The sequence below is a fragment of the Hoplias malabaricus genome, chromosome 2 (assembly GCF_029633855.1).
Source record: "Hoplias malabaricus isolate fHopMal1 chromosome 2, fHopMal1.hap1, whole genome shotgun sequence".
Taxonomy (NCBI): Eukaryota; Metazoa; Chordata; class Actinopteri; order Characiformes; family Erythrinidae; genus Hoplias; species Hoplias malabaricus.
Window position 1 is genome coordinate 18,122,356 of NC_089801.1, and position 27,433 is coordinate 18,149,788.

At 45.7% G+C, this 27,433-nt stretch overlaps 2 protein-coding genes across 4 annotated transcripts; both read left to right on the forward strand.

Annotated features, from left to right (window-relative positions):
* The first annotated feature begins 297 nt into the window (after window positions 1-297).
* Window positions 298-7,303, forward strand: eno3 (enolase 3, (beta, muscle)). Of its 3 annotated transcripts, none has more exons than XM_066650947.1 (12): window positions 298-442; window positions 3,062-3,163; window positions 3,358-3,453; window positions 3,597-3,655; window positions 3,762-3,831; window positions 4,186-4,319; window positions 5,057-5,279; window positions 5,554-5,751; window positions 5,842-6,043; window positions 6,692-6,800; window positions 6,916-6,974; window positions 7,072-7,303. In XM_066650947.1, exons 2-12 carry the CDS (start codon window positions 3,079-3,081, stop codon window positions 7,139-7,141), a joined length of 1,305 nt encoding a protein of 434 aa, XP_066507044.1. In that variant the 5' UTR covers window positions 298-442; window positions 3,062-3,078; the 3' UTR covers window positions 7,142-7,303. The 3 variants fall into 3 exon arrangements, with proteins under 3 accessions (XP_066507044.1, XP_066507034.1, XP_066507052.1); XM_066650937.1 differs by lacking the exon at window positions 298-442 and adding an exon at window positions 2,662-2,789; XM_066650955.1 differs by lacking the exon at window positions 298-442 and adding an exon at window positions 2,869-2,892.
* Window positions 7,304-13,787: 6,484 nt separating this feature from the next.
* LOC136674105 (protein shisa-2-like) lies at window positions 13,788-18,002 on the forward strand. The gene is made up of 3 exons (XM_066649974.1): window positions 13,788-13,855; window positions 15,765-16,035; window positions 17,443-18,002. Exons 2-3 carry the CDS (start codon window positions 15,771-15,773, stop codon window positions 17,958-17,960), a joined length of 783 nt encoding a protein of 260 aa, XP_066506071.1. The 5' UTR covers window positions 13,788-13,855; window positions 15,765-15,770; the 3' UTR covers window positions 17,961-18,002.
* The last annotated feature ends 9,431 nt before the right edge of the window (window positions 18,003-27,433 follow it).

The window sequence follows — 27,433 nt, forward strand, 5'->3', positions numbered from 1 at the left end:
TTGGAATTCTATTTTTGTGCTTTTCCCATTAAATAAAGCTTAAGAGAATGAACACAGCACACATTGTTGATTTTCTGCATTTTACACAATGTCCGACATCCACAGCATAAACCTTTCACCTGTTGTTAACCCCCTACATGTTTGAACCCAATTTCCCAGCTTTTCTTTTGCTTCTTTCTCTCTGTTTGCGCTGGGATTAAAATCATGTCGCCCTCATCTAGATCTCCCCCTCGTCTTTCCTCACTTCTGCGGCCCTGATCTCTGACCTCTGACCTTTGTTGCGTTTACAGACGGCCCCATATTTGACAGAGGTGACATATCCATTTTGGACGGCTGACATTAGGGAGGGTCTTAAAATAGGCGTCCGGAGAGGAGAAGCTCACTCGGCCTGCACACCCTCGCTCTGACTCTCGCTCTTTCTCACACACTCTCACACACTCAGGTGAGTGCTTTTACCTGCTGAGCTTTCTGATCCACCAAGAGCACAGTGACAAAACAATACTGCATTATTTTGTCACTGTGCTCTTGCTGCTGTAATGTCTATTAAGTGCATTATGTTAAGCTTAGCAGAGATATACGAATAACATCCAGAAATTTAAGAAAACTGCTGTAATTAAGTGTGTGTTCTCTGTAAACATTGTGTAACTTATGTTCCTTTACGTGACCGGGAGTGTTCAAACTATTGTGAAGGTTTGAGGACTTTTATTGGGACCTTTTACTGAAAATACAATCAGAAATAACCAAGGTCTGTGGATCTATGAATGCTGTGAATACAGTACAGAACTACACTATTATATCTGATAATATACAGAGCAAGGGGAGGCTGCTGTAGGTGCTTTTAGATGTGTGTGTGTGTCTATATTGGTGTTACAGTATTAGTATAAAGTGTACATGGGTATGTGAAACTCCAAGGGGGCTGTGTCTTCAGAGATGTGTATAAATATAGGTGTGTGTGTGTGTGTACTTGGCAGCCCCGCACAGTATTTGCTTTCATTATCACTGGGGTCAGAAAGTTTTACTCTTTTCCTGCCCGTCTTCTATAGTATTATTTTTCATTTAAAGGACAATTTCACCAATATTTTTAAAATCCCCATGCAATTCAGTGTATGTTTGAGAGTATTTTGTTGAAGTGGTTTATTGCTGAGTCTCAGGTTTCTCTCCGGTGGTAGTGAATGGAACCATCTTTATTCCCTCTCCACCTCCACCATCTAAATGTCTATATGGAGTGAAGATGAAGATGATGATGAATAGTCAACATCTTAATTCCATCAGTGTGTGTCCCTCACAGCGTCCTGCACATCCCCCTCCACCAGGACTGGGATTAAACAACACCCCCTTCTCCACACTACACTCAGACACCAGCCCTGTGTCCCCCACTGTCCACTGTCCCCCACTGTCTACTGTCCTCACTTTCTGTGAGGGGCTTTTAGAGGAGGACGTCTGCTTCCATTCACCTCCAACGTATTGCTTTGACTCTCACTGCAATACTCTCCATCACTTTATTTACACCTTAAACAGTTCATTATGAAGAAAAAAACCTGTGTTCTCTGTGTTCAGTGATGTCAGGTGCTCATGGTGGATGGTTAGTTTTGGACCACACCTCTCAAAAACAGATCACAAAGGTACAGGATGGAGCTTCATCACTCGTGAGAACTCAGCTCCAGTAGCTGCAGATTTATTAAAAAATTTTTTAAATAATTCTCCTTGGGGCTATTTCACTAAGCTGGATTTCTCAGTTAGCCAGATAACTTAATCCAAAAGTTGAGGATTAGCCAATAGAATTATCCTTCAGATATATCCCTGTTTAGCAAGCTTGACTTTGGGCTTAAGTTATCTAAATAAACTGAGAAATTTTGCTTAGTGAAATAGCCCCAAGTTATTATTTCATTATTATTATTTTTTTTTACTTTTTAAAGAAACCTGAAGCCAGACCCCCACAGTTCAGTATTAGAAGTTGGTTTGGTATCGGTTTCTCATAAACCCATTAGAGGAGTTTCTCTAGTGAGGTCTGGGCTCAGGGGGAAGCCCAGTGCTCTGAGAAACATTAGCAGCTGCGATGTTTTATCTGCAAGCGTTCTTCTATTGTGTCTATTTCCTTCTCTCAGTGTGGGCCTCTTGACGACACATGAATGAATGCCATTTTTGACTTTTGATTTGCGCTGTACGTGCAGTGAGTCTATAGCGGCAGATTCTGGGAGATAATTCTTCTCTAGTGTGTTCACCTGTTGGTCTATTTGTAGTCTTCCTTTGAGAGCTCAGCAAATGTCAAGGACTTCACACTTACGTTAGGAGGGTCACTCCACGCGCAATGACAACGAACACAGAAATTAAATTGAATTATTTATAGAATTTAATTATTATTTTGTTATTTTTATCTGAGAAAATATCAGCTTTACATCATATTAAACGTTACATAAACTGTAGAATTAATCAGACAACAAAATACAGGAGTATAATATAAACACATTAGATATATTTCATATGTGTGTGTGTGTTATGTAACTTTATGTTATATATAGCCTGTTATCTATAAGTACAAATGCCATCTTTAAAAACTAACACAATGCATGGGGCACAAGAGCAGCTGGAGATTAGCCAGGCTAATGCTAACATACCACTCAGGTCACTGCTATTTATATTCACTCGGCTTCAGCCAATCACATGACACCTCCTCTCTCAGCCCATTCTGCCTTCTGATTGGCCGAGAGAGCCCTGAGTGTAGTGGACGTTTCAGTGAAGGTCAGTAATGAGGCGAACGGCTGCAGTTTTACAGACGCTAACAAACACAGGTGAAAACAGCAGTTCGCTAACATCTCTCTCTCATTTCTCTCTACCCCTACAAAGCTGGAAAACAGGAGCAGACTTTCCTGAACATAACTACATTTAGTACATGTATTTCTAATTATAAAGTTTACACACTGTACAAAAAATACATTTTCTAACGGTGCATTCTGTAGATGAGCTCTTGGAGCTCATAGAGAAAGTGATAATGTAAACACTAGAGAAAGGATGCGTTCACTGTGTTTGTTAAAACAGTGTTTTACTTTCTGTCCCGAGGCAGCTCTCTCCGTCAGCAGGATGTCCATCCTGAAGATTCACGCTCGGGAAATCCTCGACTCCAGAGGAAACCCCACAGTGGAGGTCGACCTGTACACAGACAAAGGTCATTCATACACACACACACACACACACACACACACACCTACATGTTTTAAAACCCATGGTGAAGTGCTACTATTAGAGCTATTCGATCATTAGATCAGAACTTATACTAGCGCCCCTATAAGGATTATAATGGTATATTAGTATAATAAATCTCTCTCTCTCTCTCTCTCTCTCTCTCTCTCTCTCTCTCAGGTCGTTTCAGGGCTGCTGTGCCCAGTGGTGCCTCCACAGGAGTTCATGAGGCTCTGGAGCTAAGAGATGGGGATAAAACCCGTTACCTGGGCAAAGGTAAGACTCCTGCACAAACACGCACTCATACATCTGCACTGACCTCAAGACTTTGGCCATATCAATTCATGTGAGAGTGAGTGTTTGTGTGTGTGTGTCCTCTCCTGGCAATCCAGCATCTAACATTGTGTTTTATATTAAAGGCGTAACTAAAGCCGTGGATCACGTGAACAAGGAAATCGCCCCCAAACTGCTGGAGAGTGTGAGAATCTCATTGTTTCATTTACATTTTTCCTCCTTTTCTCTCTCTCTTTCTCTCTCTGAAGTTTAATCCCCTCTTCCTCTCCTCCTTTCTTGCCCTCCATCAGAAGCTGAGTGTTGTTGACCAGGAGAAGATTGATAATCTCATGCTGGAGCTCGATGGAACTGAGAACAAATGTAAGAGTCTCCCTCGCACTTCTTCCCTTAAAGGGTCACATCTGAATCTCACTCTTCAGGATTCAAATAGTTCAGTGCAGTATCTGTTAAAGCTTCAAATCCATCACGGCCCAACACAGAGCACATGTGGAAACTGAGCTACAAAAAGAGCTCATTTGAAATTCATAATACAGCAGTTTAGCACCGCCCATTCTCAGTGAAGTAATGTGGAGTGTTGTTCCTGCGGACGGTCTGTAGCACCACAAGGCAGTCTTTTGAAATAGAGCTGATTTACACACATCAGATTTAACAACTTAATTCTCTCTCTCTCTCTCTCTCTCTCTCTCTCTCTCTCTCTCTCTCTCTGCCCTGTAGCTAAGTTCGGAGCCAATGCAGTCCTGGGAGTGTCTCTGGCAGTGTGTAAAGCTGGAGCTGCTGAGAAAGGTGTTCCTCTCTTCCGCCACATCGCTGACCTCGCCGGACACAAGGACGTCATCCTGCCCGTCCCTGTGAGTCCATCACAATCGATTGTTAACTGTGTTAAGGCTATAAATGAATTCAGGAGCTCTCTCGTGCAGCTCTGTGGTAGAGACCATGAATACAGTACCTCTGTAATTTAGCTCCATCACAGGGCCAAGGGATAGAGCTGTGTCCTTTTATACATCTCCATCACAGATACAAGAGCTCTCTCATGCAGCTCCATGAAAAGACCTATGAACATGGCCATGCCCTTTCATGCAGCTCCATCATACAGCCTATTAATACGGTAGCTCTCTCATGCAGCTCCATGATAGGCCCCATGAATACAGTAGTTCGGTCATGCAGCTCTGTGATAAGGCCTGCAAATACACTTGCTCTCTTATGCAGCTCTGTGATAGAGCCCATGAATACAGTAGCTCTCTCATGCAGCTCAGTGAAAAAACCTATGAACACTGCCGTGCCCTTTCATGCAGCTCCATCATGCAGCCTATTAATATGGTAGCTCTCTCATGCAGCTCCATTATAGGCCCCATGAATACAGTAGCTCTCACATGCAGCTCCATGAAAAGACCTATGAACACGGCCGTGCCCTTTCATGCAGCTCTATCATACAGCCTATTAATACGGTAGCTCTCTCATGCAGCTCCATGATAGGCCCCATGAAGAATTCTGCTTAGATATCCTCTTCTCATTTTCCCTTGCTCTGTCTTTATCCACTTGTCTCTCTCCCTCCATCGCCTCATCCCTCTCTCCCCGTCCTCCTCAGGCCTTTAACGTGATAAACGGTGGTTCTCATGCGGGGAACAAGCTGGCGATGCAAGAGTTCATGATCCTGCCTGTGGGTGCCTCAAATTTCCGTGAGGCGATGAGGATCGGAGCTGAGGTTTATCACAACCTTAAGGGAGTCATCAAGGGCAAATACGGCAAAGACGCCACCAACGTTGGGGATGAGGGCGGCTTCGCCCCCAACATCCTGGAGAACAACGAGGGTGAGAGAGTGCCTCACTGTTACTGGGCTCTTTATCTTTACATTATTCTGTATATTCTGTATCAATAGTAGTATTCCATACAAACTAGTGCAGATTTACCCAGATTGCCTATATACTGTATATGGAATCTCATATCTGGTTTATCTACGTTTATATCCTTTACATGTCATTTATTTTCTTTCTATTCATATTAATTACACTTTATTTTGGTTTGTTCTTGCACTTGTCAAGAGTTGAAAAGTTGAATCTATATCTATCCATCTATCCATCTCAGCTCTGGAGCTGCTGAAGTCCGCTATCGAGAAAGCCGGCTACACGGATAAAATCATCATCGGGATGGACGTGGCCGCCTCTGAGTTCTTCAGGAACGGAAAATATGACCTGGACTTTAAATCCCCCGACGATCCCAAACGCCACATCACCGGAGACCAGCTCGGAGACCTGTACAAAAGCTTCATCAAGAACTATCCAGGTGAAGATGTGCCCAAACACACTCGCCGCTCACACACACACACCTTTACCTGTGTTTCTGTACATCTAAACAGTCCTCTCTCTCTTCTAGTCCAGTCCATCGAGGACCCCTTTGACCAGGACGACTGGGAAAACTGGACCAAGTTCACCGGCTCTGTGGACATCCAGATCGTCGGGGACGACCTGACGGTGACCAACCCCAAACGCATCCAGCAGGCTGTGGACAAGAAGGCCTGCAACTGCCTGCTGCTCAAAGTCAACCAGATCGGCAGCGTCACCGAGTCCATTCAGGCGTGAGTACGCAGCCCTCTCATGCAGCTCCGCGATAGGGCCTATGACTATAGCAATGTTTGACAGTGAACACGTCCTCTACAGCGAGCAGCACACCTCTTACACACATTATGTTACAGTCAGTTTATTTACAGGAGAGTCCTTGTCTGTTCTTCTCTTCTCTTTTCTTCTTTCTTTCTTTCTTATCTTTTCTTCTCTTTTCTTTTTCTCTGATCTTCTGTTCTCCTCTCTTCTTTCTCTTCTTTTCCTCTTATCTTTTCTCTTATCTCCTCTTCTCTTTTCTTTTCTCTCCTACCCTGTTCTCTTTCCTTTTCCTCTCTTCTTCACTCTTCTCCTCTCCTCTCTTCTTTTTTCATTTTCTAATCCTTTCTTCTCTTATTCCTTTTTTCTTCTTTTGTCTCCTCTCTTCTCGTCTCATTCTCGTTAACTTCGTTCTCTTACTTTCTCATAACATTTTCTCCTATCTTCTCTTATTCCTCTCTCGTTTCTTCCATTCTCTTCTTGAATCTTCTCTTCTCTTCTCTCTTTCCTCTGCTGTCCAAACATTTGCCTGAAACTTAACATTTCACTAAAGCAGCTCCATCAAAGCTGTTGTAATGACTCTTCTTGTATATTTGTGTGTGTGTGTGTGTGTGTGTGTGTGTGTGTAGGTGTAAGCTGGCCCAGAAGAATGGCTGGGGTGTGATGGTCAGTCATCGCTCTGGAGAGACAGAGGACACTTTTATTGCTGACCTGGTAGTCGGCCTCTGCACAGGACAGGTACTCTCTCTCTCTCTCTCTCTCTCTCTCTCTCTCTCTCTCTCTCTCACATGTACTGTCCTTATTGTATCTTCATAGTCTAATTTCATATCCTCCCCCCTGTGTGTGTTCACAGATTAAGACTGGCGCCCCCTGTAGGTCAGAGCGCTTGGCCAAATATAACCAGCTGATGAGGTGAGTTTCCTCTGTCACTGTTCACCGTAGCAGTTAATGCAGGTGTGAGAAAAAGACCACACTGTGACTGATGCCTCGTGCTGCTCTGGCTCCACAGAATCGAGGAGCAGCTGGGAGACAAGGCCAAGTTCGCGGGAAAAGACTTCCGTCATCCAAAAGTGAACTGAGCCTGGAGGAGCAGAGTCTGACTCCGACTTCACCCTCGCCTTTGTGAAGGACTTTTTATACTGTGTCCATTTGAGTTAGAGTCCTGCAGCTGCACGAAGCTCCTCCGTCCTGACGTTCCAACCTTTCTGCTGGAAAACAACTAAATAAACAAATAAACTCTCTCTCTTCTACTTCCACAAAGTGCTAGACTCGTCTTTTATCACCTGCTTCATTCTTCTCTTCTCTTCCTGTCCTTTCTTCTTTTCCCTCCTGTTCTTTTCTCTTCAAATAAAATTTATTTGTATAACACTTTTTACAACTGATATTGTCACAAAACAGCTTCACCACTCTCCTCCTCTCCTCCTCTCCCCTTTCTCCTCCTCTCTCCTCTCATCCTCTCTCCTCTCCTCGTCTCCTCTGCCCTCCTCTCCTTCTCTCTTCTCCTCTCCTCTTCTTCTCTCTCTTCTCCTCTCTCCTCTCATCCTCTCTCGTCTCATCCTCTCCTCCTTCTCGTCTCCTCCTCTCCTCTCTCTTCTCCTCTCTGCTCTCCTCTCCTCCGCTGACTCAGTGTGCTGTGTTTTTAGTGAAATATCCATTAACTGAGACTGAGGTTTTAGATCCATTCAGACGATGATGAAAGTGTTCAGGGGCAGATCTCTTTCAGCTGGAGCTGTTAAAGCTGGCCGTTTGGTTATTAATCTAATTAATAACGCTAATGAGGTCATTAGCAGCCGAGCAGGTGTCAATCACACATTCTTCAGATGTGAACCTCCTGTTGATTCTTATTCTTTAAAGCCCCCCTTTCTTCGGCTCTTAAGTTCAGAGGCGAGGCGTGTTAGAGGCCGGCCGCTCCGTGGGGTGACCATTAGATATTTTATTATTACACATTATTATTAGCTCCTTTTCACATTGACTCTTTATTAATGATCTTTAACTCCTACTGACTTTCGTCACTTTGGCTTCAACATCGAGGAGTAACTCAGACCTGCGCAGGATTCACACAAGCTTTAACCCACCACACGGACTAAACATTAGGAAGACATTTAACCTTCGGCTGTATTCATTCATGCGTTCATTCATTCATTCATTTGTTCATTTCTTCATTAGCTTCTGTAAGCCCTTCATCCAGATTATTGTTGCAAGGGTTTTTAACCACAGAGGTTTAAAAAGCATAGACCACAGAGGAGTAAAGCCCTCAGACCCATAGGAGTAAAGCCCTCAGACCCATAGGAGTAAAGCCCTCAGACCCATAGGAGTAAAGCCCTCAGACCCAGGGGAGTAAAGCCCTCAGACCCAGAGGAGTAAAGCCCTCAGACCCAGAGGAGTAAAGCCCTCAGACCCAGGGGAGTAAAGCCCTCAGACCCAGAGGAGTAAAGCCCTCAGACCCAGAGGAGTAAAGCCCTCAGACCCATAGGAGTAAAGCCCTCAGACCCAGAGGAGTAAAGCCCTCAGACCCATAGGAGTAAAGCCCTCAGACCCATAGGAGTAAAGCCCTCAGACCCATAGGAGTAAAGCCCTCAGACCCAAAGGAGTAAAGCCCTCAGACCCAGAGAAGTAAAGCCCTCAGACCCATAGGAGTAAAGCCCTCAGACCCAAAGGAGTAAAGCCCTCAGACCCAAAGGAGTAAAGCCCTCAGACCCAGAGAAGTAAAGCCCTCAGACCCATAGGAGTAAAGCCCTCAGACCCAGAGGAGTAAAGCCCTCAGACCCAGAGAAGTAAAGCCCTCAGACCCAGAGGAGTAAAGCCCTCGGACCCAGAGGGGTAAAGCCCTCGGACCCAGAGGGGTAAAGCTCTCAGACCCAGAGGGGTAAAGATCTCTGACCCAGAGGGGTAAACCATTCAGACGAGAGGGGTAAAGCTCTCAGACTCAGAGGGGTAAAGCTCTCAGACTCAGAAGGGTAAAGCTCTCAGAACCAGAGGAGTAAAGCCCTCGGACACAGAGGGGTAAAGCTCTCAGACCCAGAGGGGTAAAGCTCTCAGACCCAGAGGGGTAAAGCTCACAAACCCAGAGGGGTAAAGCTCTCAGACCCAGAGGAGTAAAGCCCTTGGACACAGAGGGGTAAACCACTCAGACCAGAGGGGTAAAGCTCTCGGACCCAGAGCGGTAAAGCTCTCAGACCCAGAGGAGTAAAGCCCTCGGACACAGAGGGGTAAACCACTCAGACCAGAGGGGTAAAGGTCTCGGACCCAGAGCGGTAAAGCTCTCAGACCCAGAGGGGTAAAGTCCTCAGACCCAGAGGGGTAAAGATCTCTGACCCAGAGCGGTAAACCACACAGACCAAAGGGGTAAAGCTCTCAGACCCAGAGGGGTAAAGCTCTCAGACCCAGAGGGGTAAAGCACTCAGACCCAGAGGAGTAAAGCCCTCAGACCCATAGGAGTAAAGCCCTCAGACCCAGAGGGGTAAAGCCCTCAGACCCAGAGGGGTAAAGCACTCAGACCCAGAGGGGTAAAGCCCTCAGACCCAAAGGAGTAAAGCCCTCAGACCCAAAGGAGTAAAGCCCTCAGACCCATAGGAGTAAAGCTCTCAGACCCAGAGGGGTAAAGCACTCAGACCCAGAGGGGTAAAGCCCTCAGACCCAAAGGAGTAAAGCCCTCAGACCCAAAGGAGTAAAGCCCTCAGACCCAAAGGAGTAAAGCCCTCAGACCCAAAGGAGTAAAGCCCTCAGACCCAAAGGAGTAAAGCCCTCAGACCCAGAGAAGTAAAGCCCTCAGACCCATAGGAGTAAAGCCCTCAGACCCATAGGAGTAAAGCCCTCAGACCCAGAGGAGTAAAGCCCTCAGACCCAGAGGAGTAAAGCCCTCAGACCCAGAGAAGTAAAGCCCTCAGACCCAGAGGAGTAAAGCCCTCGGACCCAGAGGGGTAAAGCCCTCGGACCCAGAGGGGTAAAGCTCTCAGACCCAGAGGGGTAAACCATTCAGACGAGAGGGGTAAAGCTCTCAGACTCAGAGGGGTAAAGCTCTCAGACTCAGAAGGGTAAAGCTCTCAGAACCAGAGGAGTAAAGCCCTTGGACACAGAGGGGTAAACCTCTCAGACCCAGAGGGGTAAACCTCTCAGACCCAGAGGGGTAAAGCTCTCAGACCCATAGGGGTAAAGCTCACAAACCCAGAGGGGTAAAGCTCTCAGACCCAGAGGAGTAAAGCCCTTGGACACAGAGGGGTAAACCACTCAGACCAGAGGGGTAAAGCTCTCGGACCCAGAGCGGTAAAGCTCTCAGACCCAGAGGGGTAAAGCTCTCAGACCCAGAGGAGTAAAGCCCTCGGACACAGAGGGGTAAACCACTCAGACCAGAGGGGTAAAGCTCTCAGACCCAGAGGGGTAAAGATCTCTGACCCAGAGCGGTAAACCACACAGACCAAAGGGGTAAAGCTCTCAGACCCAGAGGGGTATGGCACTCAGACCCAGAGGGGTAAAGCTCTCAAACCCAGAGGGGTAAACCACTCAGACCAGAGGAGTAAAGCTCTCAGACCCAGAGGGGTTAACCACACAGACGAGAGGGGTAAAGCTCTCAGACCCAGAGGGGTAAAGCTCTCAAACCCAGAGGGGTAAACCATTCAGACCAGAGGAGTAAAGCTCTCAGACCCAGAGGGGTAAAGCTCTCAGACCCAGAGGGGTAAAGCACTCAGACCCAGAGGGGTAAAGCACTCAGACCCAGAGGGGTAAAGCTCTCAAACCCAGAGGGGTAAACCACTCAGACCAGAGGAGTAAAGCTCTCAGACCCAGGGGGGTAAACCACTAAGACCAGAGGAGTAAAGCTCTCAGACCCAGAGGGGTTAACCACACAGACGAGAGGGGTAAAGCTCTCAGACCCAGAGGGGTAAAGCTCTCAAACCCAGAGGGGTAAACCATTCAGACCAGAGGAGTAAAGCTCTCAGACCCAGAGGGGTTAACCACACAGACGAGAGGGGTAAAGCTCTCAGACCCAGAGGGGTAAAGCTCTCAAACCCAGAGGGGTAAACCATTCAGACCAGAGGAGTAAAGCTCTCAGACCCAGGGGGGTAAACCACTAAGACCAGAGGAGTAAAGATCTCTGACCCAGAGCCATAAACCACGCAGACCAAAGGGGTAAAGCTCTCAGACCCAGAGGGGTAAACCACTCGGACCCAGAGGGGTAAACCAATCAGGCCCACACAGGTAAAGCTCTCAGACCCAGAGCAGAAAAACTCTCGGACCTAGAGGGGTAAGAATCGTAATCATAAATAGTTCATTTGAGGCTCAGCGATGACTTCTACAGGTTAATGACGGCAGATGTCAGTGAGTTATGCCCCCCCCACCACACACACACTGTGTATAAAACCCCTGAAACTAATTCATACAGCAGTGTGGATGGCAGGCTGAGCAAGTGAAGGGAATTCCGGGAAATTCAGGAATTCTCTGCGGTAGAAGATTTCTGGAAAAGACAGACGCTGCTTTGATTGACGAAGAACAGCCATTTAACCACAGACCTTCCTTCCTCTCCTCCACTCACCTGATGGCGGGTTTATCCTTCTCTCCTCCGTCTCCGAGAGCGCTGTCTTCTCCTCTTCTCCTCCTCCTCTGTCTCTCCTCCTCAGTGCTGGTCTCCTCCAAACCTCTGGACTCCACAGTAAGTGCCTTTAGGTTTAAAAATTGATTTTTTTAACTTTTCCCCTCCTTTTTTTTAAATCTTTTTGTTCTTTTTTACTCTTATACACTCATCTCTACTCTTCCTTTTCTCTTCCTGTCCTTTTTCTTCTCTTCACTTCTCTTTTCTTCTCCTCTCTTCTCTACTTCTCTCTTCTCCTCTCCTCTCTCTTCTCATCTACGTCTCCTCTTCCTTCTCCTCTCCTCTCTTCTCATCTACGTCTCCTCTCCTCTCTTCTCATCTGTCTCCTCTTCCTTCTCCTCTCCTCTCATCTACGTCTCCTCTTCCTTCTCCTCTCTTCTCTCTACATCTTCTCTTCCTTCTCCTCTCCTCTCTTCTCATCTACGTCTCCTCTTCCTTCTCCTCTCCCCTCTTCTCATCTACGTCTCCTCTTTCTTCTCTTCTCTACTTTTCTCTTCTCTTCTCTCCTCTGCTTCTCCTCTCTTCTCTTCTTCTCCTCTCTACTCTACTCTTCTCTGCTTCTCCTCTCTTCTCTTCTTCTGCTCTCTCTCTCTCTCTCTCTCTCTCTCTCTCTCTCTCTGTAGATTCTGGATGAGCTCTATGCTTTGGACGATGGCGGTGATGATGAGGTCAGGGCATTGGTCCAGTCCAGCGGTGGCGAGGGCTCGACTGAGGCTGTGACATCATTATTGCGAGAACAGCGTGACGTGTCGAAGGAGGCGGATGACATGCATGCGATGGAGCGAGGGGCGGAGCCTGGTCACGTTTGGCCTCGCCTCCTTTTGAACATCATGGGGCACCAGAACCGGTTCAGAGGAAGAACCAGGAAGAACATTGGGCCGGGCTGCATGAAGAACAGCGTGGAACCCAACAGAACCGGAGAGGGGGGCAGGTGCTGAGGGGATGCACAGAGGTAAAGACTAATCCCAGATATAGTCAGTTCACAGAGAGAGGTTTAGTCTCTGAAGTTAATGTCAGTGTGAAATGGAAATGGGTAACAGCATGAATATCCCCCATGTTCATGGCCCATGGGTTTGTCACATGAGTGCACCGCCCCTGCTCTCCACACAAACACCAATCTTGGGCCACATTTCCCCACAGGTCACTGTTTTGAGCTGCTTGTGTCTCACATCCCCTCACGTCAGGTTTTCTATTTGTTGAACACCACGGAGACCTACCCTACCTTTAACCATCCATTAACTCTAACCATAACCATGACTAATAACAATAATCCTTTCACGTTCCCAGAGAGAGAGAGAGAGAGAGAGAGAGAGAGAGAGAGAGAGAGAGAGAGAGAAAGTATTCTGAGAAGAGGTAAGATTTGAGCTGAGATTTGAAGATACAAAGAGTGACAGAGAAATAAATGGAGGAGGGTAAGCACTTCTAGAGTGTGAGGGCAGCGATGTTGAAGGACCTGCTGCACAGAGAAGAAAGCCTAAGCCTAGGAATGGTCAGAAGATTAGAATCAAATAGGCATAGCTTTAGCACATCTTCACTTTAAAATGCAGTGATTTACTTAGTGAGAACCATGAGGACAGAAGACAAGTCCCCACAGTGTCCCTGGGTCCCAACAACGTGAGTGAAACACACACAGACAAAGACATCCTGGTGTCCAGTGTCTGACACTGACTTCTGTTTGTTGACTGTTTTTTTTCAGGTGACGAAAGCACAGACGAGGAACAGGCCGCTCCCACGACGCCTTTTTTAAAAGAAGACGGACAGTGTGACGTGTATAAAATTACTGACTTTATGAATAAAGTGCTTTCTCTGAGAGTTACAACAATAAAATAATATTTGTAAGAGTTCTTTGAAGTGCATCTCTGCTCCGGCTGAAGTCTCTGGACATAAATCAGGAATAAAATATCTCACTAGCTTCTGACTGTGTTCGGAGAGAGCTTTAATGGCACTAAGCTGTGGGCAGTGAGGTTGTAGTCATGTAGATGTGTGTGTGTGTGTGTGTGTGTGTGTGTGTGTGTGAGTGAAAGAGAGAAACAGAAAGAGCGCATGATACTGATTACAGAGAGCACACACGCACACACACATTACACACTCCAGATAAATTCAACAGGAGACACACACACACACACTGACCACTGCGCAGACATTCAGCAGGAGATACACACAAGGCCAGGACTGTGGTCCAGCTCTGTTCGTCCTGTGTGAGAGTTGGGTGAGTTATATTTCCTCATTAGTTATTAGTTGTTAAAGTTTTAAAACCTTTTCTGTGTGTCATTAAAAATACAAACATTCTCCACTCTTTTGTTGGTTTATAGTGATTGTGTGTTGTATTAAAAATAACAATTCTCATTTTACTAAACTAAAAATCACCTAAAAATGAAGCAGAGTGAAAGTTTATTGGGCGCTGCATTCTTTCTGAACTCCACCAGGAAAAAGCTGCAGGAGACTGTGATGGGTTTGTTCTGTTCTTGGGGCTAATACTGTGTCCGAAAGTCCGTGTGAGTTTAGACCAGTTACAGAAGAGAGTTTGTTAGAGATGGGGAACAAAGTGCATTAACACTGCATTTTTAGGTTATTTTTTTGTTAAATAAGATGACTGTTGTCATATTTAATACGACACAACGGTCACCGTACAAATGATAAAAGAGCAACAGTGTCAGGATCGCGCGGACTGACGGAGGCAGACGCCCTCGCTATAACACAAAATACTTTATTTATACAAAAGATAACAAAACAAGGACAGACAGACAGACTTGGATCACATGACAGGATACTTGGACAAAGAGAGCTAAGAGACTAGAGACAGAAACCACAAGTTACACAAAGCACAGGAAAGGAAACGGAACACTAACAGACCAGAGAGAGACTAGAGAGACACAAACCGACTTGATAGGGATGAGAATGAGGAACCAACAAGACAAACAGGCCAGAGACAGACAAGCAAATGAGGAATGTCCAACAAACACACACAGAGACAAGGAACACCTGGGACAGCTAACGAGAGGGCAGGATTACAAATGACACTGATGAGGACACTGACAAGGAGGAGGAACAAAGGCAGGACCAGGGTGGAGACATGAACAATAACAAACAGAGCAACGTGCTTAGTGAACACATAGCAGGGAAAACAGATGAGAGGACAAGGGCGTGACAAGGAGAATGTTTCAGTAGAACAGTGATCAATCAGTTTCAGTAGAACAGTGATCACAATAATATCACAGCAGTCTGTGAGGAGTGTGATGTGTTCTCCCTGTGTCTGCATGGGTTTACTCCGGGTGACTGTCTGTGAGGAGTGTGGTGTGTTCTCTCTGTGTCTGTGTGGGTTTCCTCCGGGTGACTGTCTGTGAGGAGTGTGGTGTGTTCTCTCTGTGTCTGCGTGGGTTTCCTCCGGGTGACTGTCTGTGAGGAGTGTGGTGTGTTCTCTCTGTGTCTGTGTGGGTTTCCTCCGGGTGACTGTCTGTGAGGAGTGTGGTGTGTTCTCCCTGTGTCTGCATGGGTTTCCTCCGGGTGACTGTATGTGAGGAGTGTGGTGTGTTCTCCCTGTGTCTGCGTGGGTTTCCTCCGGGTGCTCCGGTTTCCTCCCACGGTCCAAAAACACACGTTGGTAGGTGGATTGACGACTCAAAAGTGTCCGTAGGTGTAAGTGTGTGAGTGAATGTGTGAGTGTGTGTCGCCTTGTGGAGGACTGGCGCCACCCCCTCCTGGGTGTGTTCCCGCCTTGCGCCCAGTGATTCTGGGTAGGCTCCGGACCCACTGCCGCCCTGAACTGGATAAGGGCTACAGACAATGAATTAATAAATGATATAATTTAAAATACTACTTAATAGTGATTAAGTGCACATTAGTGGTTCCATTTATTCTATGCTAGAGGGGTATAAAGCCCCCCAGCTTTAGGCTGTGGAGCAATGAAGCTGTGGCCTGTGTGCTGTGGAACAATGGAGCTCCATTACCTTTGGGATGAGTTAGAGTGGTGTTTGAGAACCAGAATTAATCTTCCAACATCAGTATCTGACCTTGCTGATGTTCTTATGAGTGCCATCAAATCCTCACAGCAGTCTTCCTACGTCTAGCCTTTCTGGAATAGCAGAGAGTTGAGATTTGAATAATGTGATTGACCACAGATCAGGATGGGAGGTGTGTGGACTGCTCTGCTGGCCATGACCCTGCTGATCTCTGTCGGTGTTGGCGGTGAGTTCTGTCACGACTGGAGGGACTCCAGATCACAGTGGAGGACTGGGTTCCACTGTCCCGAGAGAACGGATCAGAGGGACGCCCGGTTCTGCTGTGGACAGTGTGACCTGCGCTTCTGCTGCGGAGATAACCGAGCCAGAGTGGAGCAGGACACCTGTGCTGACCACAACACGGGACAGGACACACACACTTACAAAGAAGGTACACACACACACATACACACACACACAAAGCAGGTACACAATCCATATCAGCTCCACACTGAGGACATTAAAAGGGGTGTACACTGAGATACCATTAGACGGAGGGTGGTTTGGGTCATACTGCGTACCAGTAAGATTTAAAGCGTTTTTGTGTAACGTCAAAATGTCATTCAAAATATAAACATTCTCCTGTTTTTTGTAATTTACTGGTGGCTGTTGTGTCGTATTAAATTTTACAGTTGTCATTTTATTCAACTAATCACTTAAGGTGGAAATGTCTCCAAACTCAGGAGACAGCTAACTGCATTAGCAACAGTGCTACAAAACTAAACACCTCCAGTTACACATGATTTTCTGTGGGAATTCAAACAGTGAGTAAACAATTACAGACAATTTACACTTCAGACGCGTACAAACTACAGTCATTCCTTCTGTAACTAAACCCACACTCACACGGATTTTGGACACAGTATTATCCTCAAGAACAGAACAAACCCATCACAGTCTTCTGCAGCTTTTTCCTGGTGGAGCTCAGAACGAACGCAGCGCCCAATAAACTCTTCACTTTTCACACGGCTTCATGTTTTTTTAGGTTATGTTTTTGTTGAACAAATGTAATTTTTCCTACTTCACAACAAAATGAGAGCGGGAGAATGTTTGAATTCTTAATTACATTACACAAAAAACACTTTAAAACTTATTTATGCAACTGATATAATACTAGATGTGTTCTAGAGACCTGGGGGACGTCTAGTTCCAATCACCTCCACTGTCCACTGTCCCCCACCGTCTACTGTCCTCACTTTTTGTGAGGGGCTTTTAGAGGAGGACGTCTGGTTCCACTCACCTCCACTGTCCACTGTCCCCCACCGTCTACTGTCTTCACTTTCTGTGAGGGGCTTTTAGAGGAGGAGGTCTGGTTCCATTCACCTCCACTGAAAAGAAATCTGAGCCTCTAAAATGAACCACATTGCACCCACAACTTCTCAGTGAATTTTTGAAAATGACAAATGTGTCCAGATTTGTTCAATGAAAGATACATACAGTAAACACATATGTAAGGGTTGAGCCTGCAGATTTATTATATAAAAGACAAAGGTCATGTTTAACCACACAGGAGTCAAAGTGTAGTGTAGAGAAGAGCAGAAATGTCTCCTCTGCTTTTTTGAAAACAGCTCTGCATCATGGACCCTGGTGTTGGTTTGGTTTTCTGTTGCTGGACACAAGCTTTGAGTTTAAACACTCCACAACACGCTGCTCATTACACTCTGCTCAGTTTGTCTTTCCCAAAATTAAATTAGCCTCCTATATCCAGGATGAACTGACTGTTCCAACAGGACATTACATTTTCTGACTCAGCATAACCTCAGCTCCCTCTTTTCTTTTTTCTTTTCTTTTTTTTCAGAGCTTCCAGTGTATGTACCGTTCCTGACTGTGGTGTGTGTGTTTGTGCTGTTTGTCCTGCTGGGGTCACTGGTGGCGGTGTGTTTCTGTATGAGCCAGAAGCCCCTCCCTCCCGCACAAACCAGCCAATCACCAGCTCGGGAATCCTCTCCCCCGCCTCCCGAGCCACCGGACAGCCTCCCCATGACAGCCAGCCCCGGGACATCCTGCGGATCTTCATCCTCCCTTTATGTGTTCCACAGCGCCGCCCAGAGCCAGAACGCACACCTACACAACAAACTAGAGAAACAACAGCAGCAACAAGCCCATTTCCTCCCCCACCTTCCAAACTCTGCCATCCAACGGACCATGACTCCACCTGCTGGGCTCCACCCACTCATGTTCCCCACCCCTGTGCCCCTGATGCCCCTGAACTCCTACCTCATGCCCTCTCAGAGTGCCTGGCCTCACCGAGCCGTGCCTTCCCCCTGCCCCCCAGGCACCAGCACCGACCAGAGGAGCAGCGACATCATCATCTAATGGACACTGCTGGGTGTGTACAGCTGAGGGCGACTGTTGTAACATCACTGCTCATATGGCTTTGTTATTTTTCTTATTACAACAGAAAACTCACTCAGTGAAACTCCACACACTGGGCCTGAGAATAAAGTAATGTGGCTTTGCAATGGCTTTATATTTTGATTTATACTTTATTTTCGTTCAAAATTTTCTAAAATCTGTTCTCTGTAGGTGGTGTGTCTGTGGTGCCCTGTAAGTGCAAAACATGCCAACAAATAAGAAACAGGCACACCAAGACAGACATGCATGTAAAAGCAGAAACACACACACACACACACACACACTCATATGAACATGTGCATTAGGCAGTTAACAAGGAGCATTTAAAGGGAATGTCTACGACTGTGGGAAAACCCAGTTCTAAGTTCTGTATCTTTTAAGGTGGAGCGGTGTGTGTGAGTAAGAAATGACTGTATCTTTTAATGTGGAGCGGTGTGAGTGAGTAAGAAGCGACTGTATCTTTTAATGTGGAGCGTTGTGTGTGAGTAAGAAGTGACTGTATCTTTTAAGGTGGAGCGGTGTGTGTGAGTAAGAAGCGACTGTATCTTTTAAGGTGGAGCGGTGTGTGTGAGTAAGAAGCGACTGTATCTTTTAAGGTGGAGCGGTGTGTGTGAGTAAGAAGCGCCTGTATCTTTTAAGGTAGAGCGGTGTGTGAGTAAGAAATGACTGTATCTTTTAAGGTGGAGCGGTGTGTGTGAGTAAGAAGTGACTGTATCTTTTAAGGTGGAGCGGTGTGTGTGAGTAAGAAGCGACTGTATCTTTTAAGGTGGAGCGGTGTGTGTGAGTAAGAAGCGCCTGTATCTTTTAAGGTAGAGCGGTGTGTGAGTAAGAAATGACTGTATCTTTTAAGGTGGAGCGGTGTGTGTGAGTAAGAAGCGACTGTATCTTTTAACGTGGACCGGTGTGTGTGAGTAAGAAGCGACTGTATGTTTTAAGGTGGAGCGGTGTGTGTGAGTAAGAAGCGACTGTATCTTTTAAGGTGGAGCGGTGTGTGTGAGTAAGAAGCGACTGTATCTTTTAAGATGGAACGGTGTGTGTGAGTAAGAAGCGACTGTATCTTTTAAGGTGTACCGGGGTGTGTGAGTAAGAAGCGACTGTATGTTTTAAGGTGGAGCGGTGTGTGTGAGTAAGAAGCGACTGTATGTTTTAAGGTGGAGTGGTGTGTGTGAGTAAGAAGCGACTGTATCTTTTAAGGTGGAGCAGTGTGTGTGAGTAAGAAGCGACTGTATCTTTTAAGGTGGAACGGTGTGTGTGAGTAAGAAGCGACTGTATCTTTTAAGGTGGACCGATGTGTGTGAGTAAGAAGCGACTGTATGTTTTAAGGTGGAGCGGTGTCTGTGAGTAAGAAGCGACTGTATATTTTAATGTGGAGCGGTGTGTGTGAGTAAGAAGCGACTGTATCTTTTAAGGTGAAGCAGTGTGTGTGAGTAAGAAGCGACTGTATCTTTTAAGGTGGAGCAGTGTGTGTGAGTAAGAAGCGACTGTATCTTTTAAGGTGGAGCAATGTGTGTCAGTAAAAAGCGACTGTATCTTGTTGGTAAATTGTCTGTAAGTGTTTATTCATTGTTTGAATTCCCACAGAAACTCATGTGTAACTGGAGGTGTTTAGTTTTGTAGCACTGTCGCTAATGCAGTTAGCCATCTCCTGAGTTTGAGACATTTCCACCTTAAGTGATCTGTAACAGCAAAAAAAAGTCAGAGAGACATAGAGAGAGACTACCATACCGGACCGAGACACTTATTTTTTCACAGTTTTTTTAAATCATTTACAAACCCGGGGGCTTCTTAAACACATAAAAATTCAGAATTTTGAACATTGCCTTTAATTCAGTTAGAGTTAATGCTGGGGTGTTTCTGATTGTGTGTGTGTGTGTTTCTGTTTTTGTAAGTGTTTATGATTGTCCTTATTTGAGTCTAATATTTTCCTCCATTTTAATCTGGGACTAGTTACCAAGGAAGCGAATAGGGACAGCCTTCAAAAGCTGCACATTTTCATAGTGCACTACCATAAGCTGTGTACAACCAACATACCCTCGTGGATAGTGTAGACCCTAGTGGATAGTGTAGACCCATAATACACTGCATTGTTTGTTAAAAATCTGCATGAGCTAGAGCCCGCAATTGTTCACGCGTTAATTCAGTTCCCTATAATAGTGCACTATATAGTGAGTAATGTAGGGAATAGTGAGTGGTGAACCGTATCGAACACTAATCTCAGTAAACATCCAGTGACCTTCAGAGCTGCCCTACATTAGTGTGGCATTGGGATATTGATATTTGAACATGTTAGTGCTCATTTGGAGGGGGGATGGGGGCAGTGAAAGTAGTTGGTTTTTTATGTGAATTGATGTCAGATGTCATTAAAACTTTATGATGTGTACGTTATAATAACACAATGCCCAGTTTGACACTTGATGGAAGAGAATTAAATATAGTGCCACTGCCCCCATCACAGCTTTAAACCCCCAGTCTTAGGGTAATTGGTTAATGTTTGATTCTTAAATGATAAAAGCTCTTCTTACCATCAGAAATCAATCACCCGCCAACCCACTGACCCTCTGTTATTAAAGGGGTCAGCACTTAAATCTCTTTAATGGGTTTTACTACAGAAGGCCTGGGGTAATGTTTGGTATGAGAAGAGTCCAACGGAGATGGAGAGCTATAAGGAGAGTGGGCGTGGCTATTTCTATGAGCTATGTGTTGGGTTACAGAAAGAGACTGTGGCCTATAAAATGAGTGGGCGGAAAAAAAAAGAATTGTGTGGGGTTATAGGGAGAGTGGGGGGAGCAATACGGAAATTGGGTGGGGTTATTGGGACACTCACACACTCACACCTACGGACACTTTTGAGTCTCCAATCCACGTACCAACGTGTGTTTTTGGAGCGTTAGAGGAAACCGGAGCAGGTGAGGTTATATGGGGTACAAGTGAGATTATATGTGTACAGGTGAGGTTATCTGGGGTACAGGTTAGTTTATTTGGGGTACAAGTGAGGTTATATGGGTTCATGTGGGATTATATGGGGTACAGGTGAGATTATTTGGGGTACAGGTGAAGTTATATGGGTACAGGTGAGGTTATATGGGGTACAGGTGAGGTTATTTGGGGTACAGGTGAGGTTATATGGGTACAGCTGAGGTTATTTGGGGTACAGGTGGTTATATGGGTACATATGAGGTTATCTGGGTACAGGTGAGCTTATATGGGGTACAGGTGAGGTTATATGGGTACAGGTGAGGTTATATGGGTACAGGTGAGGTTATATGAGGTGCAGGTGTGGTTATTTGGGGTACAGGTGAGGTTATATGGGTACAGCTGAGGTCATTTGGGGTACAGGTGTGGTTATATGGGTACATGTGAGGTTATATGGGTACAGGTGAGGTTATATGGGTACAGGTGAGGTTATATGGGTACAGGTGAGGATATATGGGGTACAAGTGAGGTTATATGGGGTACAGGTGTGGTTATATGGGTACAGGTGAGGTTATATGGGTACAGGTGAGGATATATGGGGTACAAGTGAGGTTATATGGGTAGAGGTGAGGTTATATGGGTGCAGGCGAGGTTATTTGGGGTACAGATGAGGTTATATGGGTTCATGTGGGATTATATGGGGTACAGGTGAGATTATTTGGGGTACAGGTGAAGTTATATGGGTACAGGTGAGGTTATATGGGGTACAGGTGAGGTTATATGGGGTACAGGTGAGGTTATATGGGTACAGCTGAGGTTATTTGGGGTACAGGTGGTTATATGGGTACATATGAGGTTATCTGGGTACAGGTAAGCTTATATGGGGTACAGGTGAGGTTATACGGGTACAGGTGAGGTTATATGGGTACAGGTGAGGTTATATGAGGTGCAGGTGTGGTTATTTGGGGTACAGGTGAGGTTATATGGGTACAGCTGAGGTCATTTGGGGTACAGGTGTGGTTATATGGGTACATGTGAGGTTATATGGGTACAGGTGAGGTTATATGGGTACAGGTGAGGTTATATGAAGTACAGGTGAGGTTATATGGGGTACAGGTGAGGTTATATGGGTAGAGGTGAGGTTATATGGGTACAGGTGAGGTTATATGGGTACAGGTGAGGTTATATGAAGTACATGTGAGGTTATATGGGTACAGGTGAGGTTATATGGGTACAGGTGAGGATATATGGGGTACAAGTGAGGTTATATGGGGTACCGGTGTGGTTATATGGGTACAGGTGAGGTTATATGGGTACAGGTGAGGTTATATGAAGTACAGGTGAGGTTATATGGGGTACAAGTGAGGTTATATGGGTAGAGGTGAGGTTATATGGGTGCAGGCGAGGTTATTTGGGGTACAGATGAGGTTATATGGGTTCATGTGGGATTATATGGGGTACAGGTGAGATTATTTGGGGTACAGGTGAAGTTATATGGGTACAGGTGAGGTTATATGGGGTACAGGTGAGGTTATATGGGGTACAAGTGAGGTTATTTGGGGTACATGTGAGGTTATATGGGTACAGCTGAGGTTATTTGGGGTACAGGTGGTTATATGGGTACATATGAGGTTATCTGGGTACAGGTGAGCTTATATGGGGTACAGGTGAGGTTATACGGGTACAGGTGAGGTTATATGGGGTACAGGTGAGGTTATACGGGTACAGGTGAGGTTATATGGGTACAGGTGAGGTTATATGAGGTGCAGGTGTGGTTATTTGGGGTACAGGTGAGGTTATATGGGTACAGCTGAGGTCATTTGGGGTACAGGTGTGGTTATATGGGTACATGTGAGGTTATATGGGTACAGGTGAGGTTATATGGGTACAGGTGAGGTTATATGAAGTACAGGTGAGGTTATATGGGGTACAGGTGAGGTTATATGGGTAGAGGTGAGGTTATATGGGTACAGGTGAGGTTATATGGGTACAGGTGAGGTTATATGAAGTACATGTGAGGTTATATGGGTACAGGTGAGGTTATATGGGTACAGGTGAGGATATATGGGGTACAAGTGAGGTTATATGGGGTACCGGTGTGGTTATATGGGTACAGGTGAGGTTATATGGGTACAGGTGAGGTTATATGAAGTACAGGTGAGGTTATATGGGGTACAAGTGAGGTTATATGGGTAGAGGTGAGGTTATATGGGTGCAGGCGAGGTTATTTGGGGTACAGATGAGGTTATATGGGTTCATGTGGGATTATATGGGGTACAGGTGAGATTATTTGGGGTACAGGTGAAGTTATATGGGTACAGGTGAGGTTATACGGGGTACAGGTGAGGTTATATGGGGTACAAGTGAGGTTATTTGGGGTACATGTGAGGTTATATGGGTACAGCTGAGGTTATTTGGGGTACAGGTGGTTATATGGGTACATATGAGGTTATCTGGGTACAGGTGAGCTTATATGGGGTACAGGTGAGGTTATACGGGTACAGGTGAGGTTATATGGGTACAGGTGAGGTTATATGAGGTGCAGGTGTGGTTATTTGGGGTACAGGTGAGGTTATATGGGTACAGCTGAGGTCATTTGGGGTACAGGTGTGGTTATATGGGTACATGTGAGGTTATATGGGTACAGGTGAGGTTATATGAAGTACAGGTGAGGTTATATGGGGTACAGGTGAGGTTATATGGGTACAGGTGAGGTTATATGGGTACAGGTGAGGTTATATGAAGTACAGGTGAGGTTATATGGGGTACAGGTGAGGTTAAATGGGTACAGATGAGGTCATTTGGGGTACAGGTGAGGTTATATGGGTACATGTGAGGTTATTTGGGTACAGGTGAGGTTATATGAAGTACAGGTGAGGTTATATGGGGTACAGGTGAGGTTATATGGGTACAGGTGAGGTTATATGGGTACAGGTGAGGTTATATGAAGTACAGGTGAGGTTATATGGGGTACAGGTGAGGTTAAATGGGTACAGATGAGGTCATTTGGGGTACAGGTGAGGTTATATGGGTACAGCTGAGGTCATTTGGGGTACAGGTGTGGTTATATGGGTACATGTGAGGTTATATGGGTACAGGTGAGGTTATATGAAGTACAGGTGAGGTTATATGGGGTACAGGTGAGGTTATATGGGTACAGGTGAGGTTATATGGGTACAGGTGAGGTTATATGAAGTACAGGTGAGGTTATATGGGGTACAGGTGAGGTTAAATGGGTACAGATGAGGTCATTTGGGGTACAGGTGAGGTTATATGGGTACAGCTGAGGTCATTTGGGGTACAGGTGTGGTTATATGGGTACATGTGAGGTTATATGGGTACAGGTGAGGTTATATGAAGTACAGGTGAGGTTATATGGGGTACAGGTGAGGTTATATGGGTACAGGTGAGGTTATATGGGTACAGGTGAGGTTATATGAAGTACAGGTGAGGTTATATGGGGTACAGGTGAGGTTAAATGGGTACAGATGAGGTCATTTGGGGTACAGGTGAGGTTATATGGGTACATGTGAGGTTATTTGGGTACAGGTTTACATTTACATTTACATTTATGTATTTGGCAGACGCTTTTATCCAAAGCGACTTACAAAAGAGGATCTAATATTCGAACTACAGCACAAATTATACAAAGTACCTTACATTAAGTGCAATATGCCAGGAAGTAATAAGTGCATTAAAGAAAGACATTCAGTGCAAAAGATACTCTCGGAAGAGCTGGGTTTTCAATGATTTCTTGAATGCAGAGAGGGTTTCTGTTGCTCTGATAGTGCTTGGAAGCTCGTTCCACCAGCGTGGTACCAGAGATGAGAATAGCCTCAACCTGTACGGGGGGTTGGTCGTGTTAGTAGGCGCTCCTTTGAGGAACGGAGAGGGCGGGCGCTAACGTATGGTTTTAAGAGTCTATTGAGGTAGATGGGAGCAGAACCAGTGAATACTCTGAAGGCCATCATTAGTGATTTGAATTTGATGCGAGCAGCTAAGGGTAGCCAATGCAGCTCAACTAATAGGGGCGTGACATGTGCTCTTTTTGGTTGGTTGAAGACCAGGCGTGCTGCCGCATGTGGTGGTTATATGGGGTACAGGTGAGGTTATATGGGTGCAGGCGAGGTTATTTGGGGTACAGATGAGGTTATTTGGGGTACAGGTGAGGTTATATGGGTACAGGTGAGGTTATATGGGTACAGCTGAGGTCATTTGGGGTACAGGTGTGGTTATATGGGTACATATGAGGTTATATGGGTACAGGTGAGGTTATATGAGTACAGATGAGGTTATATGAAGTACAGGTGAGGTTATATGGGGTACAGGTGAGGTTATATGGGTACAGGTGAGGTTATATGGGTACAGGTGGGGTTATATGGGAGCAGGCGAGGTTATTTGGGGTACAGGTGTGGTTATATGGGTACATGTCAGGTTATATGGGTACAGGTGAGGTTATATGGGTTCAGGCGAGGTTATATGGGATACAGCTGAGGTTATATGGATACAGGTGAGGATATATGGGGTACAAGTGAGGTTATATGGGGTACAGGTGAGGTTATATGGGTACAGGTGAGGTTATATGTGTACAGCTGAGGTTATATGGGTGCAGGCGAGGTTATATGGTTACAGGTGATGTTATATGGGGTACAGGTGAGGTAATATAGATACAGGTGATGTTATATGGGGTACAGGTGAGGTAATATGGATACAGATGATGTTATATGGGGTACAGGTGAGGTAATATGGATACAGGTGAGGTTATATGGGGTACAGGTGAGAGAATAACTCGTTCCTCTGCGCTCCAGCTCCCAGCTGCGCTCTGACTGGTCGTCTGAGTCTAATCCACGACGGAAATCTTGGCTCCTAAACTCTGATTGGCTGCTCCTGGTGTCGCTCAGGCTCTAAGGCCCCGCCTCCGCTGTGACGTCTGGACGCAATGGCAGAGGGCTCGTCCGGGACGGTCTGTGCGTAAAGGAGACTTTTTGGGTGAGTGCGCGCTTTATTTCTTTACGCGTCCTCCTCTTTCCTGACCTCTCTCCCTCTCTCACTCTATCTGTCTATCTCTCTGCTAAGTTTACTCCTTATTTATTCCTCGGCATCGATCCAAGCGCGTGGGCGTCTTTACATGTTCGCAGCACGGATTCCTCGCGCCTGGTTTGCCCCGCGCGCTCGTGCCACTAATCTCCTCGGCTTAACGGAGCCATTTGTGTCTCAGTGCATTCACTGCGTTTGCACATGCGCGTGCACAATATAGGCATTTTAACCCCAGCTGAAGTATCCACCATCAGCCACAAGATAACAACCACTGCCAGGTGAAGTCAGTAACCACTGCCAGGTGAAGTCAGTAACGCTGATGAGTGGTGGGGGGGAGGGTGGAGTGAGTGGGGATCTGAGTGACACACTGGGACGGTGGTTATGTTTTGGTCAGTCTCCAGAACTCAGGTGTGTGGGGTGTTCCTGATGTGCAGTGGTCAGAACCGACCCAAAGTGGACGAAGGAAGGAGGAGTTGTGAGAGGCGACAGGGTTTGCACTTTGCACCAATAAAAGCCACAAAACAGTTTTTAGGGGGGTCTCTAAAGAGAAGCACAGTTCACGACTGTAATAAAAAACTCTTTTTTATTAAATTCAGAAGATGTTTCCTCACCTTCTTCTCTCCAGTCAGTTTACGCTCTAATGTGTTTTTACGAAGCCCCAGTGTCTGTAAATGAGTAAAGAAAAAAAAAAAAACTGTCATGGTCCGGTATGCTAGGCTCTGTCTCTCTCTCTCTCTCTCTCTCTCTCTCTCTCTCTCTCTCTCTCTCTCTCCATAGGGTGGTAACACTGACTTATTTCTGCTGTTTCTGATCACTTAAGGTGGAAATGTCTCCAAACTCAGGAGACGGCTAACTGCGTTAGCGACAGTGCTACAAAACTAAACAACTCGAGTTACAAATGAGTTTCTGTGGGAATTCAAATAGTGAATAAACACTTACAGACAATTTACTCTTCAGACACCAACAAACAACAATCATTATTCTCCTCACACCGTTCCACCTTAAAAGACACTCAGCTTCTGAATGTAAACGACCAGAGAGAACTGTGACTGCCTACAACCGTAGACTTTCCATGTAAAGAATGTTGTGTGTTATGGGAGCTGTTAACCCTATAGACTTTTGACAAAGATAAAACACCTAACTGTGAATTCAGGAAAAGAGAAAAACAACTGTAGCCCGTTTTGCCCTCAAATTGGAGAAGCTTTTTTTGTCTGAACTAACCAGCGCACAGCGAGTCTGTCACAAGGTGGCGCTGTAGCGAACAGGTCAGTTTTCTTGCTCCAGTTTGCTCTGCTGGAGAAAACAGCAACCAGCTTCTCACTGCGCTGCTTTAGCTCACCTCCAAAAGATGAAGGGCACACTCTTTAACTTGTGTTTTACTGTTAACACAAATCCATATCATATACGTGTCTTTATGTCATTATACTGTGCTCAGAGCATGCAGACGTCATCTAATTTGTTCGTTTATATTACAGAACACCAAA